General features: G+C 33.8%; 2 protein-coding genes across 2 annotated transcripts in view; one reads left to right on the forward strand and one right to left on the reverse strand.

The window, feature by feature from the left end:
• The window catches only part of LOC106105346 (stromal interaction molecule homolog), a 29,646-nt gene extending 27,339 nt beyond the window's left edge, over positions 1–2,307 (reverse strand). The window contains exon 1 of the mRNA XM_013285636.1: positions 1,954–2,307. Within this exon, the coding sequence (XP_013141090.1) occupies positions 1,954–2,122 (169 nt within the window). The 5' untranslated portion in view covers positions 2,123–2,307. The remainder of the gene's footprint in view (positions 1–1,953) is intronic.
• Positions 2,308–2,560: 253 nt separating this feature from the next.
• The window catches only part of LOC106105347 (cAMP-responsive element-binding protein-like 2), a 38,086-nt gene continuing 27,193 nt past the window's right edge, over positions 2,561–13,453 (forward strand). Inside the window, exons 1-4 of the mRNA XM_013285637.1 lie at positions 2,561–2,781; positions 9,662–9,800; positions 12,608–12,729; positions 13,396–13,449. Of these exons, the coding sequence (XP_013141091.1) occupies positions 2,731–2,781; positions 9,662–9,800; positions 12,608–12,729; positions 13,396–13,449 (366 nt within the window). The 5' untranslated portion in view covers positions 2,561–2,730. The remainder of the gene's footprint in view (positions 2,782–9,661; positions 9,801–12,607; positions 12,730–13,395; positions 13,450–13,453) is intronic.

Genomic DNA, 13,453 nt, shown 5'->3' on the forward strand with positions numbered 1-13,453 from the left:
AAAAAAAAGGTGTTGCTCGCGACTTCTTCCGCGTGGAGTTAAAAAAAGCATAGCCTGTGTTACTTAATGGTTCCGTAGCTTTTCAATGGTGAAAGAATTTTAGAAATCAGCCCAGCAGTTTTGGAGTTATTTTAATACATACAAAAATTCAAATATACAAATCTTGCCTCTTTATAACATTAGTGTATACTATCTATATAGTACAGACAAGCTGTTCCGGTGCGGCTACATCCGCATGAAATTCTATAAACTTTAATTTATTGTTAACATTTGTGAAATTTTCTATCGCAAATATGAAATTCAAATGCTCAAATGACAATGAAGGCCTTTCACATTGGATAAGAATTGTTGTTACCTTGACAACCTTGCTTCTTCAATGCTATTAGGTTGTAGTTTAGTCCCTATCTCGCATTACGTTTTTGTCGAAATTATTTACTCCATTAGTTTAATATAAAAAAATATATAGCCTAAAGCATGTCGTAAGTGTAGGGCTTTTTATTAAAAAATGGACTATTCAAAAATTTACTGTTATTGCTGACATCCTACCCTTAATTACATTAGTATAGAAGTACAAAATTATATTCATTTTACATTATAAAATTATTTTTATTTATAGATTAGTATAGAAGTATAAAATTATATTCTATGTATTCTTGTTTCTATTTGGTACCAAATCTTATGACTATATTTTGCATACACAAATGCATCACTCAAAATTTATAATAGTCTACAGCAGCTAATGCCTTTGGGTCTACTTGCCCGACGCAATGTTGATGCTGAAGACAGGGGACAAGTGAAAGTATGGCAGTGTTACATCTGATATCTCTGTCAGTCAGAGGAGTTCTATATGTTTTCTTCTTCAAAAGAAAAGGATGGGAGACATTGGTAAATTCAACTAGGCAGTGTCACACATACTAAAATAAAAACTCAACAAGTTAATAAATGCAATTTTCTTTAGAGATTCCTTCAAATATTTGGGATATCGAATTGTTAACATTGTTCGTCAAAAAAATGTTATTTCATTGCAAAGGAATTTTAGTACATATAATCTATAATGTTCATAGTTTGTAAAATATAGTGACCTCTTACTTGGAAAAACTTGAAGCAATAAAATGAAATAACAATGCCCAGTGTGACTATTCTATTATTATCAATCTATTTTTCAGACTTTGCACTATTAAGATATTGACTTAACCTAAACTTCTTTTTGGGATCAGTACTTATTTTGTCCCTAACCAACAACATGAGTTAACAAAAAACTTGGTGTGGGTGTAAAAGTGGTAATAAGCATCTGCTGAAATCTTACTAATTTTATAAATGGGAATGTTAGTATGTTTGGGTGAATATTTGAGTTGATTTGATTAGAATTTATCCCATAAACAGCTGAAAGGATCTCCTTGGAATTTGGCATATATTTGAGCATAATCAGAAGAACAGACAGGCTACTTAACTTTTTTTTTATCCCTTCCATACATAATGAAGGATAACAGCTGGTACTTCAATAGTATTAGGAGAAATGTAGTTTTAATAAGACTATTACTAAAACTTTGTAAATAATCTTTACCTTAAAAAAACATCTTTTCAAGGTTAGTGTATGAAAAATCCTTCAATTATGTTTTTATTTTAGATGCAAAAAAAACAAGCTTAACTTATGCATAATATTTGGACTTTTTGGGATTTTTTGGGATAACTTTAGAAAGCAATATTTTTAAATTTATCATTATTCACATTTGCAATATACGTGAATATTATGGCAACGTATCCGACTCCTTCCAGTAAAGTTGAACAGATGTTGTAAAGGTCATACATATACACATAACCTTAGCCCACAAAATAAAAAAATAAATGTCACATGATTGAATAAGTAACTATTCTAGAAAAATATGTAACAGTAGATGATTGAAGACATAAACAGGTGTCGGTTGTGGAAAAAACAATTGTTATTGCACTTACTAAGTTCGTTAGATGCCGAAACCGATGGATCGTTTACAAACGAGCTGCTGCGGCTACCCGGACCCCATTGTCTCCGACCGTTTTCTCTAGACTCGGTCTTCTCCGTATCATCACCTTTACACAGATGAAATGCAAGTACGCACCAATATAATACAAAACCGATACGCATCTTGATCTGTTTCACTAATAAAACAATTACACACAATAATTTTGAAGCACTCGTCGTGGACTGCACTCTATGGACATTCTATTCTAATATTCTACACTTTGTAAAGGATTTTTCAGTTTTTAGGGCCACATAATACACGAAGAAAACGTAAGACCGCAGACATTAGACGTTTGTGAAAGAAGAAAAAATTGAAATAATTTGACGTGGGACTTTTTTATTTAGTATAGCAACATTGGAAAAACATAGATTAAAAAACATGTTTTTAATGTTTTCAGTGAAAAGAAAACAGAGAAAACATTTCATGCAATTGAAATAAATAATTCAACTAAAAATGACCAAAATGGTTAAAACCAAACAAAATCCTAGTCTACACAAGTGTTGCAATGCTAAAAAAGTTGGTTAAAAATTGATCAATAGTTTTGTGACGTCGTATGACGAAATGCTATTGCTATGGTGTGTTACCAAAATATGTCAAATGACCTTGCTAGTTTGTAAACAATACCTTGGTAAAGAGTTCACTTTGATATAAGTTTACTGTTTTATTTCTAAATTGTTTTTAAAGAAAGTGAGTTTATTAAGGCTTTAAAGTGGCGGGTAACAAGCACAAGATGAACATCGATTTCGAGACTATGGCAGTTCTGGAAGAGGAATCTCAAAACGTATGTTTATCAATCTTCTTTGTTGTTTGTTTATAACTTTGGCGTTTACAATTGTTTTTTAATATTAATAATTGATGTGCTTTACTAAAAAAAAAATCCCTTCATTAAGTACCTTACCATTTAATCTTATCAAGCGAGAAAAAGATACGAAAAATTACTTCCTTGTCTATTTATAAAAATCGTAACACAATTTCCTCATTGATAGTAATATTCGCGCTTCGTTTGTATTGCACAACAAGATGAAGACTTTCATCATGGCCGTTTGGTGACTTACATTTATTAAAATGTCGAACAATGTTAAATGCCATAATAATATATTATAAGATTAATTTGGAACTATAGTATAAAAAAGTACAATCATTTTGTGCGCACATTTAACTTATCACATACAAATTTCTGTTGATAGAGATTTGTTTAAAAATCAGGTTAAATTTGTTAACAAAACTAGCAACTGTAACAATCTGTCATCAAATACTCAATAATATACATTTTCCAGGGTTTTCCAAACTGTTGTAATCAAAGTATCAGAAAAGAGATGTACAATCTCTCATTACAAGTCCGGTGTTATTTGGTCCTCTTCTTTTCCCCCCTTTTTGGGATGTGTTTTTTATGAAATATGAGACGGGGGTTATTTGCTCATCACAAATTTTGAGTGTTATTCAATTTATTTTATTAAAAGTAACCATTAGCATTTTAATTATTTCATTAATAACTAATGGTAAACAATCAATGAAGGATTACAACTGTTAAAAAGTTTTTATCATTAGTTTTCAATATAATTTTGCATTGAGAAATATTCTTACTAATGAACAAAAGAATTGTAACTTTTTCATGGATTTTTTTCTTTCTCAGCAATAATTTTCTTTAGAACAAATACATGAGGTAATAATAGTTACAAATTGAAAGACAGAGCCATCTATATTCATTTCGATTATTTTTTTTGTTCTATAAATGATGTAGCTTTGTAACCAACAACATTCTAAGCCTTGTACTATAGATGGCGCTATACAAAATTCATAACTCAACATTTTTTACAAGAAAAATGTAAAGATGAAAAAAAGATACATTCTGCTAACTTTAGACAGCACGATCTACGATGGCTAGAGATCTAGAACTCACAAAATCTTCAAAGACTATTTTAATTTTATGATGTTGAAAAGAATTACTGGTCTTTATTAAGAATTGTTCATGCTTTTGTAATCTGACCCTCCCAACAGAGTATTAGATTACTCACAGACACACCTTTGCTTTATCTGAGCAATTTTAAAAAATAAAACAAATAACACGTGCATTTGAAAATCGATCTTCCCTCTTTTGATTATGGTTTATTTTGCTTTACATGTTAACTTGCGATTTAGACTACAAAGCTCTTTGCTTTGCTTATCGGTATATTGTTTTACATTAGAAAAGAGTTCAATCAACTCTTTTACTAGTTTACTAGTAACTTATGCCTTATTATATATTCTTGACTATTTCAAATTGGGAATAAATGTTGGCGATTTTTTCAAATTAGTTGATCTTCGAGGTTCTTCGTGTTGTTAGTCAGTTCTCAAGAGTGGTAACATAATGTTGAATAACCTCTAGTTCAGGAACCATATCGTGAATTTACAACATTATCTTATCTCTCATTCTCACTGACAAAAAATATGAATGGAATTGGCAGCGAAAACCAACCGTTATATTTAACTATTCTAGTTTTTTTGCTATTCGAAGGTTTATTATGGCTATATTATAAATGCGATAAATGTCACACATGTACTTTTAGCTTTTGCTCGAGAAATCAGTCTGCATGGAAAAAAACTTAGTGAGGAGCATGTGTTCTTCCAGACTATATTTTACATCTGTGCCAAATTTCGTCGAGACTAGTTAAAATGTTTTGGATATACGACGAAACAAACGTCCAACTACATCCAAACTTTTGCATTTATAACATTATTATTATTAACATTATTTTCATACATAAATTTTGTAAAACTAATGCAATTTTTTTAATTGCCACGTATAACGGAAATCTTGAGACCTTGAATTAATTCAATTTAAAGTTATTTGACGCGTAGTTCGTAAATACTGCAAAAAATAACACGTATCTCATGCATTTACAATAAATTTTATAAAGAGGAAAGATTTGTATTTTCGTATATATTGAAATAATTCAACAACTACTAAGCCGCATTAAAAAAAATCTTTCACCATTAAAAAGCTACATTATATTCTTCATAACACAGGATATCGCTATATTATTTACTATGTTTTTAATTTCACGTGGAAGAAGATTAGAGCTAAAGCTAGTATACAATATTCATAATTGATTACTAATAAATTCCGTTGACCTCTTTTTTAGGGAGGGGGAGGGGAGAGCAGCTCTAGTAAAGGCTCCAAAAATAAACAAATACGACTATGAATGTGACCATAATGATAGCTCCCCCCTCCCTATGGGATGATCCAAATTGGGCTTAAACCTAACCTAGAACGCCGGCTAGAGGAGCCTGTGGTATATCATAGTCTCTGGTTTTTTTTTTAATTAAGATTTTTCATTGAAAGATATGGAAGAATAGTTTAAGACGTGTAACCTTGGGTGTTCTTTTACGTCGTACAGTTCCGACCTAGGACAGTTGCTGCGCAGTTATTTGCAACATTTAACTGCGCGACGATATCGAATCCAATCAAAAATAGACCTGCGTATTATTAATGCGCGGTTCACACTTAGCCATTACAGTTGATCAGTAGCGCTTAATAACTAGACTGGAAATCAACTGGCACAGTGTGAACGCTAACTGGTGCCAGTAAGTCCATGTAATCTATGACTGGCCGTCGTAACTGTCCAACTGTATTTGCCAAGTGTGTATCGCGCATTATGTGTGTCCACCGTCTTTCACGCCTTACGTCTTACGTGACTATCTTCTTTCTTCTAAATTCCATGCGCACGGCTGTTGCTGACAGCGACAGATTAAAAATTCTTGTAACCCAATTTAGCCACAGTGTACCAAATTAGGTAACGCTATGACGCAATTCCTAAATTGCGTATTCCTGTACACTTGATTAGGTAATCACGAAATGGAAACATGGTTAAACAGACTTCAAAAACTCATTTTATAACATGAGATACATTTTTCAATTTTGTATCTACCATGTTCATCCATTATGTTAATGAATTGGTTTATACAAAATATACGACAAATAAGTGTGCTTCGAAAAGCTCGAATAATTTGGATGATTGTGTTATCAGTGTAATTAATAAATTCCTACGTTAGGTATATTTTCACACTTTTACCTAAATACTTGAATTAGTTATTCATCATTGACGTATCTACGTAATTCAATAAAATATCGGTAGGTATAAACTGCATTCAGTTACTGTACTGAGTGCAGCCAACGATAAGGTCACTTATCCAAGGTGGGGAGGAGTATACAATAAGTTGTTGCGACACGCACCGTGTACTGCGTTTTGTAGTGTAAGATACGTGTGGCCGTGCGAAGAATAATACATTTGTATCCCTACGACATTCTCGAAAAAGTTTTTATTTATTTTCTAAAAAAAAAGCCACAAGTCGCCCGGTCGTTTGCAGCGCGGCTGAGCGGGAGCGCGCGCTCGCCGACTGTCAGTTTGTGTTGAGGCAGTCGCTAAAGCGGACACACCGCGATAATCCTGTCAAATCGTAAGTAAAATTAACTTTAACTTTGAAAAAGATGTGTTAAATGTGTCTGGCAATAATAAATCGATAACACCGGTATGTATAAATAGCGTGTTTTTAGAGCGAAATAAGTTTGTAGTTGACTTTTATTTTAAGGTTATAATATGACAGTTACTACGCCGCATAAAATGAGCATCATTTGACGCGCAGTTCGGTTGGTTCGTATCACCGGTCATTTGTTGCTAACTGAGAAACAATTGCGTATTTTGTTTTGTCTTGCAACAGCGCAGTTACATTGTTGCAGTTTCTGTTACTAATGCATAAATATCTTTTACATACAAGGAATGTGAGCATAATAAAGTTTTGATTATCGTGTTTGTAATTTGTGTTGATATTTTCTTATCGGAGTATTTATTTATCTTCAAAGTTTTTTATATCTACGATATCAGAATAAAGTCGCAATGAATTTTGACACGTCGTAAGTGATTATTGTTTGATATTATAGATAGTTTACGTATGTGTCGATTGGTCGTGTTTTGATGACAATGGCGCTATAAGAAATTCCACATCGTTTCTTATAATCGTCAGAAACAATACTCAATAAGCTTGCGTTTACATTTTTCGCATATGCAGTTGTGCAGCAACTAACCACTATGGTAATTCTAAAATTATATTTTCATAGTTTGTATAACATTTTAAGTAGTATAATGCAATTAATTCTAATAGTCTGTTAATCTTCAATCTACTAACCTCGTAAGTGCGCAATAAAAACGTACTTTCTAAAGCCGACGTGTTGCTACCTTTTTATATATGGGATGTTTCTCGCCAAACAACTTTATGCAGCAAACTAATTTAAATACATTCTATTCAACTTCTACCGAGAGAATAAGAATTCGCTTAAATGGACTAACTTCTTGCTTCTTATATGTACAAATATTTAATTTATTTTAACAGAGGGCAAAGTGACCTTACAATCTGTTGCAACTCATACTGAACAACGTATGGCTATTACCTACGCAGTTGTTTATACGCATTCGGTTTGTGCGTCGATGGGTCAACTTTCACACTGAACTGGGATGTGATATTCTTATCTAGAAATGTACTTATAGAATAAGGTAGAAGTAAGCAAAACCCTGACGAAGTACCCAAAAGAAAGGATTGGCAAGGAAGAAGATTAGGACGAAGTAGCAGTCCTTTATTGTAAAAGGCAAAAATCCAATATAAAATACTGGAGGACACCCGCAACCTTCACTAGATCATATTTGAGTGTATTCTAATTGGAATACTATAAGATATAGAGGACCATGTTATCCCAAAATCATTTGAACCCATGAGATTATTGTGAACCTATAGAAATTTATCTGTAAAATATTATGTCTACCTACACCATTACGCCCACAGTAACGATATGATTGAATTGTCCATATAATACTGCGATGTCAATGAACTTTGGCTTGTTATTGCCGATATGTCCGCTGTGCAGTTTATAGGGGCGTAAAGCGTGATTGATTGTGCGCAAGACGCGATTGCCTCGATCGTTGAAGAAACAATGACAAACAGAATAACTTGAAATAAAGTTTTATGCACAGCTTTTGCTGTATGAATTCATAATTGTTATGTTTAACTAACTTTTCCCCGCGACTCCCTCTGCGTGGAATTAAAAACAAAATGGGTAGCCTATGTGTTCTTTTAGATTATACTAGTACAAGTATTAGTACAAATTTTGCTTATACTCAGTTTATTCCTAAGTTTAAGTTTACACCGCGTTTATTTTGTAAGGCTATATGTCTATGCGAAATTGCATCCAGATCCGATCAGTCGCTTGGGCTACAAACTCTAACATCCATCCATCCATCTAAACTTTAGCAATACTGATTTTTAGGTGAATTTAATGGACACTTTTCTATTTATTTTACTGGTTCGGTTTTAACCTCCGACACAAGAGGACACCATTGCCGTATTAAGTCTTGCAATTCTGCATAGCTACAGCTCTATTTCATTTGGGTTTAAAAAGCTAAAGGTTCATAACAGTTCAATGAAGACATGTGAAACGCATTAAATTACATTTAATACTGGTGTAAGGATAGACCTAACCAATTTCCCATAGGTCATTCCGTTCATTCATCTGACGTCATTTGTCTACAATACACCTACAGCCTTACAAATACAGCAAAATTTGTACTAAGTTTTGCTTATACACAGTTTATTCCTAAGATAAACTTTACACCGCGTTTAATTGTAAGTTTGCCAGTCTATCGTATCGAAAATTTATTATTTTTCACTTTTGATGATTCATATTGATAAAACAGCAATAAATTTGTAATTCACACATCGATCTCAGTAGATCGATTATTGAGTTAAGCTGTAAATTATTATTACCCTACCAAAGCTCGCCGTAAATTTAATTGCGTAGTAATATACGTAATGTTACCTCTTGCGACACAATAACTAAAACAATTAGTCAATTGATCTAAATATAGCGAGCAGGTACGAAAAGTTTATAGCAACTGCCAAATTGTCGGAACGTTCGAATCATTCAATGGCTAAATGATTTGTATCGAGATTGATAATTACCTACAATATAATGTACATAGTGAGTATATTCTTTATAAGGACATGGATTGAAGTAAACGAGGTGTTAAAACTTGGTTCTTTGGTCAAACAATAAATCTATACTAATATTATAAAGAGGTACGATTTAAAAGGCTACGTTATCAGTTAGTAATATAGGCTATATCTATAATAATATTATAAAAAAGAAAGATTTGTATTTTTGGATTTTTGTATGTATGAATTTGATACACGCAAAAACTGCTGGGCCTATTTAAAAAATCTTTCACCATTAGAAAGGTAACTTATCTGTGAGTATAATAGGCTGTTTTCTAAATTATTATTTAATTTAACGCAAGCGACCTCGCGAGCAACAGCTAGTTTTTTATTATTCCCCTAATTTCACAAGGAAAATGTCGCAATTGTCGTTTGCATTGTAACCTAGAACTACACACATTACTAGCTATCTATAATATCTTTGGTGTAACTATACCTATAGTCCTTGTATTGCAAGTTATTTTGAATGCTTACATATTCCCGGAACGGGGGACCTAGATTACATTCAAATCAATGCAGCCCGGCTGGGGCGACCTGAAGCGAACGTATTAGTTTGCAGACCGATATGCATTATTGATATTGAACCCAGTTTAGATTTCACCTTTACTACCAGAGTTGTAAAGCTCCTTTTCGTTTGGCAGGAATCCCTCGGCGGCGGGGTGTACGGTTCGACGGGGGCCTCAGGGGCGGAAGGTGGGGAGCGACGCGAGGGGGGCAAGCGCGGCCGAAGACCTGGCAGAAAAGCGCAACTTGACAAACAGGACATGAAGGCTAAACTGGGTAAGTGCATAATTAGAGGGATATTACCCCCATCTCTTGTGTGTTCTATGGTAATCCCTTCATACTTTTATTCTGACAAATATGCAAGTCGTTTTTTCTTTGATTCTGTGAATTAAAGAATTAATAACTATAGTTTGAATTCAAGTGATTTTTGACTTTAATTTAATTTTTATAGCGTATTTTACAGCCTTTACTTTTGGCAACCAAAAAAAAATGTAATCGATGTTTGTTCAAAAGAGATAAAATATATTTATAATTATGTTTGCGACAATAATATCTACTTTAGCCTATATTTTCTTAAATAATTGTATTTATTTATGAAAAATTTGTAACAGTTTAAAAAGTTCTTTCTTTCTCTATATCGAGGACATTTAAGAAGAGAGTGGACTGTAGGAATCAAATAACAATACTCTTTCTACCTAAAAGTAGCAAATCAAAACAAAGCTTACATCGCATACAAAATAGGATTTTGGTCGCTGAAAATGTGGGGGCTATGATTATAAAGTCAAATGTTCTTATGTCCGGTCTGTAGCTGATTTATTCGTATCTCTTTGTTCTTTACCTCTGTATCTTCATAAATAGTGTATTGGGGCTATTGCGTATGCAGGTGAGATTAATGCGCATGCTTTATAAGCGTCGTATCGCCTCTCGACGGTTCGATGATGGAACATTCTAGAATGCATTACCTCGGTTGTATTGAGCATGCGCGGGATACATGGCTGGGCGATGGCTTGCAATCGATAAGATGCGTCCTACTATATTTACTACATATAATGTAACAAGCTTTCGCCCGCGACTCCGTCCGCGTGGAATTCAAAAAACAACAATAAGTAGCCTATGTGTTCTTCCAGACTATCCTCTACATCTATTCCAAATTTCATCGAGATCCGTTCAGCAGCTTAGGTTATAAACTAACAAACATCCATCCATCCATCTAAACTTTCGCATTTAAAATATTAAGTGAGATTAGTAAGAAGTAAGATATTTCGTGTAATAAATGAGCGATTGTGAGTGATGACCTTCGCTTTTTAAAATTAAGTCACAGCAAAAGAATTAGCTATCTTACCAGCTTTAAATGAAATGAAAGGCGAAAGAGCTTTTCAAAGTGCAATTTTTTATGTAACAGAAGGATCGCAAACGAAGCTGACTGTACCTTTGTACTACCTTCTAGAATTCTACTCTAGAATCTTAACAACTGCTTTTTTATATTCATGGAAAAACACTACTTCTTAGTTTAACATAATCTAGATCTAGTCAAAATTCAACTTACCCAAGGCCAACCATAATACAGCTAGTCATTTTTTATTACGTCGTTTTCTAGAATTTATCTGCGACATATCGACAGGATACTGCGCACGTCCCAGGTACTACGCATGCGCGACTTTACCTTGAACTGACGGAATCCATAATGCCCCATCAGTTTTAGTTGGTCCGTCATACAAGATGGTTGTTTATTTGATTCTACCAAATCCAAATTTTACAATGCAAGCCCCGGATTAAGATTTGTATTTAATACATTTTAGTTTCCTCCTAGTTATTTTGGTTTAGTTGATTTTGTGATTTCTCTGTTTTTTTTTTTAATTTTGTGACAAGATGTGTTGGAGGTGGGACGGGACAAAGGACAGGTAAGTTTTTTAAGGCGTAGTATTATTATACCTTGTATTATGATTCGTATTAAAAGAATGTTAAAGAAGAGTAATCTTTTATTGTAAATGTTTTAAAAATTCTGATAGTGTTATTTGCGCAATAAATTCTGTACATAAGTACATTATATAACCTTATTAAATATTTATAGATATACAGCTTTTCAGAGATTAAGATTTCATGTATTATAATTGAAATCGAATAATAATTTTAGCAGAAAAATTTAAAGGTGTGTCTACGTCTTTGTTCCAACCTGCGCAGTTTGTCGTAGGTAGCTACTGCGCAGACGCGATGGTCCCGATCGATACTGAAACAGAGGATCGAGGATAGGTCAAGTTATTTATAGAACTCCGTGCCTACATGCTGTAGTCCTGAATAAAATTCTCTATTAATGTAATGAGCAAGCTTTTTAAAAATATGGGGACTTTATAACATGGTCGTTGCCAACCCATTGGCTAGGCTAGGGGGAAGGTAGAGGGGGGCAGCTACCATTGTTTTTGTGATAGACTACAACCATTTTTTACTTTAATTTGAATTAGGATGATTTCTTAATATTGTTTCCGGTTATACAAATTCAGATATATCGCAGTAAATCTTTTGTAATAATGATGCGGTTGGTACATCAACGGAAAAGTGGGTTGGGGGAAGGGAGGAGGAGGGTTTAGTGGGAGGAAAGGAAGGATGTGGGTGTATGGTGGGTTGCCTGCTGTGGGGAGGTAGCAGTTGGGCTATTCTATGCGATCTTTAATAAATGTCTATATTTTTTTTCTTGATTACTATACACTTGGATTATGGGAAGGAAATTTGATTAATGAGATATGGTAGAGATCTGCGCTGCGTTTATATATCGAAAACATTTTAATGGGGGATAAAGAAGTACAAAACTCTTAGTAGATTTTTCTTGCATTGGCATTTTGATCGAAGAATATGATTTATCATATATGATGGACTTCCAAATATGCTGGTCATTTCAAAAATAATTTATCAATCAAATCAGCTAGTATACGCACAACCTTTTTCGTAGCTCAAGGTCACAGCGCGTTGCGCAGTACGTCTCCCCCCCCCCGCGACCCTTTACAGCTTAAATATAAATGTGTTCTTCGTAGTTACTCGCGGGATTTTCCGAACCTCTCGTATTCATATTTTTATTTTTTAAACTTCAGAGCGCAGCCGACAATCAGCGCGCGAATGCCGCGCCCGCAAGAAGCTGCGGTACCAATACCTGGAGGAGCTGGTCGCAGACAGGGAGAGAGCAGTTATCTCGCTCAGGAAGGAACTCGATAAGGTAAATTAGAATAACTATTATACTTCCTTCGAGTTCAGAAATAATCTTAATTCTTTAAATCGAAATACAAAAGTGTTTTTTTTTTCCGAATATAAATTAAGAAAAACTTTCATATACAAAAGATGAAGAACTAGAGGCCCCAACATCCGAAGCATACAGCGGTTAACGTATGACAATGGAAACCAGTTCTTCAGTAATGGATGATACTAGTTTTAAATAGCTCTGGGTGTCAATTAAAAAGAATGCCGGCGTCTAAAATAATTTTGTGGAATTGGTAATTTATTTCATAGTTTTGTCTACTAAATGAATCTGGTTCGAGTCCTGTTAAACATCCATCTGCCATACAGAGAATAGACAAGTCCTTTAAAGCCCTTTAAGATTAGAGTGTACTCTCTGAATAAAAATTACTGTTACCATGACAACCTTGCTTTTTCAGCTTGTAGTTTTGCTCCTTTCCCGCTTGAAGGTTTTTACCTAATTACTCCCTAAGTTTAATAGAGTGGAAATATATAGCCTAATGCGTGTCGTAATTGTAGGGCTTTTTATTAAAGAAAGAATTATTCAAAAACATGCTGTGATTGCTGACATCCTACGTCACGAAGTGTGTTTACGCTTTATTATATTAGTATATATATAAATAGATAATAGGATATTGTAATATTTCAGTACTACAAATGGAACCTCGAGCTAGATCAAGGGCGTATGCCGGAGGGGCTCGAGGCAG

Source organism: Papilio polytes, unplaced genomic scaffold (genome assembly GCF_000836215.1).
Source record: "Papilio polytes unplaced genomic scaffold, Ppol_1.0 DF822845.1, whole genome shotgun sequence".
Lineage (NCBI taxonomy): Eukaryota > Metazoa > Arthropoda > Insecta > Lepidoptera > Papilionidae > Papilio > Papilio polytes.